The sequence below is a fragment of the Monopterus albus genome, unplaced genomic scaffold, assembly GCF_001952655.1.
Source record: "Monopterus albus unplaced genomic scaffold, M_albus_1.0 scaffold231.1, whole genome shotgun sequence".
Classification (NCBI taxonomy): Eukaryota; Metazoa; Chordata; class Actinopteri; order Synbranchiformes; family Synbranchidae; genus Monopterus; species Monopterus albus.
In genome coordinates this window covers 139,141-142,713 of record NW_018128111.1, presented here as the reverse complement: position 1 = coordinate 142,713, position 3,573 = coordinate 139,141, and the positions used below count along the sequence as shown (strand labels likewise).

At 43.2% G+C, this 3,573-nt stretch overlaps 1 protein-coding gene and 2 pseudogenes across 1 annotated transcript; 1 reads left to right on the top strand and 2 right to left on the bottom strand.

Moving 5' to 3' along the window:
* Nucleotides 1–138, top strand: part of LOC109971664 (gamma-crystallin M2-like) — an 835-nt pseudogene extending 697 nt beyond the window's left edge.
* A 435-nt stretch (nucleotides 139–573) lies between these two features.
* Nucleotides 574–1,099, bottom strand: LOC109971654 (gamma-crystallin M3-like; annotated as a pseudogene).
* Nucleotides 1,100–2,387: 1,288 nt separating this feature from the next.
* On the bottom strand, nucleotides 2,388–3,153 carry LOC109971653 (gamma-crystallin M1-like). The gene is given in 4 exon segments (XM_020620046.1): nucleotides 2,388–2,494; nucleotides 2,497–2,653; nucleotides 2,738–2,989; nucleotides 3,138–3,153. Coding segments are annotated over 4 exon segments (525 nt in total). The 5' UTR covers nucleotides 3,147–3,153.
* Nucleotides 3,154–3,573: the final 420 nt, after the last annotated feature.

Genomic DNA, 3,573 nt, shown 5'->3' with positions numbered 1-3,573 from the left:
GGGCTGATGTACGAGCAGCCGCACTACAGAGGCAGGATGATGTACCTGAGGCCCGGAGAGTACAGGAACTTCATGAACATGGGCATGAGTGGGATGAGGTGGATGAGCATGAGGCGCATCATGGATTCCTGTTATTAGAGCAGCATTTTGAAATAAAGTCAAGTTGTTCTCTTTTAAATAATTCTCTCCATTATTATTGAGTGATCTGAAACTCACACAACAAACTACAACTTAAACTCATGGTAAACAAATGTTAAGATGAGAGGTTCATATACACATGTAATCAGTTAAGACCGCTACTACTATAACCACTAAAGAAGTGAGTTTATAAGGTCTATACACTGTACATCATCAGATGGCAGCAACATCCTATTTTTAAAACTTGAAAGTGCTATGTTGGACTTCTAGTTCTGAGTACACATGTTGACATATTAATCATTATTTACACTAACTTATACCTACACAGGTACCACTCTTTGTACTGATAACAGACTGGTTCTGACTTTAATCCGGGTGAATTTATTTGGTAGCAATAATGCAGCTTTTCCAATAGTGTACCAACTTATAACTTTACTAATCTGACCTCTGACCTCCGAAGTTCTCCCTCTCATAAATCTCCATCCTGAACGAACCTCTGTGCTGTAAAGTGAAATGAATGAACACAAAATCCTCCTTTTGCTCTCACCAGGTTTAATATTTTTCACATATCAGATTTCACATTAACAGTAAACAATGAGGTCTATTACCATGGGGATCAGACAGCAAGACCTGATGCAGTCACTCATACCCATACACTGGTGGTCAGAGTACTCTCTCCTCCTGACAAAGAACTGGTTTCCCAATGAAGCAGCCACTCTCCACCCTGCAGGAGTGGCACCTGCTCTGGTAGGAGGACATGTTGGCACAGTCACTGCTGGTCTCATAGGAACGACCCATGAAGTTCCTGTCCTCATAGAAGATAATCTGAAAAAACAGGCAATCGCCATGACGATGCTACAGGGTACCACAGATTCTATAAAGTATTCATTTAAAAAAAATATCCAGCATGTGATCAGAGAAAAAAAAAAGAAGCTGCTGCACACACCTTGCCCATGGTCATGGCTACAGTCACAACAGGTTTGGATCAAAAGACTGCACCGTTTTCTCCATATCACCCCGTCACGTTTATACCTGACCTTGCGCCCAAATGATCCATGACCCCATTGTTCAAATTCCTGACAGAGCAACATGGGGTGGAGGCCCCAGGGCAGCTCAAAGTGAACTCCAACAGATCATGATTGACTTTTGTTGCATTTGTGAGGAGAGGCCCCACTCTGTATTGTGTTTGCTGCTGAATAGCAGAAAACGTTTCCCCAGACACTTTTATTTAAAAGGCTCGTTAAATGTGCTGTCAGTGTCATTGTCACGTTATTTAAATAGTACATTTAAAAACAACAACACTTGACCAAAGTGCTCTACAAAATAACAAAGTATGACAGAATAATATAACAAAACAATACAAAAAAGAAAACAAACAAACTATATGCCTGTTTAGAACAGTCAACATGTCAAAGTGTCCTTGAGCAAGACTGTTAGGGTGCGCTCGAACACAGAGTGAGCGAGCAGATAAAAAGAGGACCCAGGTGGCTGGCTTCGGTGCAAGCAGTGAGGTTTATTTACAGTGAAGGTAGTGACATATATACAGGAGGAGTAATGAGGTAGATGACCGGGTGTCGATCAGCAGCAGCAGAAAAACAGTCAGTGGTATGGTGGATGATGATGTACCGGGCTGCGGACGCAGAGGTCACTCCTGGGCTGGTCGAGGTGGAGGTGATGATGGCTGTAGACAGGCAGGGCAGGATAACGACTAGGGTGCTAACAAGGACTAGAGAGAACAAAGACAATCTTAGCATAAACTTGATAAAACATAACAACCACTGGCCTGAAGACAGAGAAAGAACTGGCAGGGGAGTGACTGGTGAACAGTGTATAAGTATGGAGGAGACTAATGAGGTGCAGCTGGTGAGTAATCAGGGAAGAGGGGCAGGTGTGTTGAATAGTGTAATCAGTGCAAGGTCTAGGCTAGTGTGAGGAAGAAGAAGAGAGGAAGGTGGAACCGGGCAAACCTGACAAAGACACTGAACCCCCAGTTGCTCCCGGTGATGTCACCGGTGTGTGAATGTGTGAGTGCTTGGGAGTGTGAATGGCTGAATAATGTGAAAACGCTTTGAGTGTGCTGTAAAAGCATAGAAAGGCGCTATACAAGTATAAGACCATTTACCATTTAACATGCATATCTATTTTTCCTCTCCTGGCTCCACCATAAACTTAATTTACAGTAAATAACAAATCACATAGATAAAATACTTTACATATCATTTTTATTTACTAATGACAAATACAGAAGTCTAGCATGTGTCAGTGATGCGCCTCATGCTCATCCACTTCATCCCACTCATGCCCATGTTCATGAAGTTCCTGTACTCTCCAGGCCTCAGGTACATCATCCTGCCTGGTGCTCTTAGGCCAGCCAGTGGCCGTCCATCACGTGGCAGGACATGCAGTTGGACATACGGTAGCGGTCCATGATGGAGTCGCAGTCGTCCATCAGCTCATACATCTGACCTCCGAAGTTCTCCCTCTCATAGATCTTCATCCTGAACGGACCTCTGTGCTGTAATAAAATACAGGGAAAACGTGAGTATAGCCATGCTTACATTTGTAAAAATCAAAGGGATGTTTGGGTGAGGTCTCTTACATAGGGGACCATTCTACAGGATCTGATGGAGTCAAACATCATTCCCATGCTCATCATGTGTTGCATGTCATGGTAGTCCCCTCTCCTCAGGAAGAACTGCATACCCATGTAGTTGGGACGCTCATAGATCATGAAGCAGCCGCTCTCCACCCTGCAGGAGTGACACTTGCTCAGGTAGGAGGACATGTCCGAGCAGTCACTCATGCACTCATAGGAGCGCCCCTGGAAGTTCCTGTCCTCATAGAAGATGATCTGAAACAAAGGAGATATACTGAACTGAAGAATCGAACAGAGCTCATACTAGGGCCACCGTTAACACTTAGATTCATTTTGCTGTGTTAAATCTGGAATAGTTATAAAGTTTTTGAATTTGTAGGAACATGAGTAAATATCTTTTTACCTTGCCCATGATGCTGGTTTAGGTTGTTCCCAGTCGATGGTTCAACTTGCTCTGCCAACTCCATGACTGCAGGGGCTTTTTATACAAAACCCAGGGGCCATGATACGTTGTTTTTCAGATGTAAAGCTGATGAATTAGCAGTATGAATTTTGCTGAACAGGGCTTATAAATGTCAAACAATGGTTCCCCGTGCATACATTTCTGGCAGCAGACGTCTGCATTGTCTATTAAAGCATTACCTTTGTGTGAGCTGCATTCTCAGTCAGAAGGTTCTGCACATACAGTATGGTCTGACCATCACTGGTGAAAAGAACATAATCAGGTCTGAGAGAGAGACCCAGAACCTGTAAAAAATTAAACAGACTGTATTCTCTGTAGTTTCACTCATAACAAATCTTGTAAATGGAGAGTGTTGTTGCACATGTTAATGAAAATC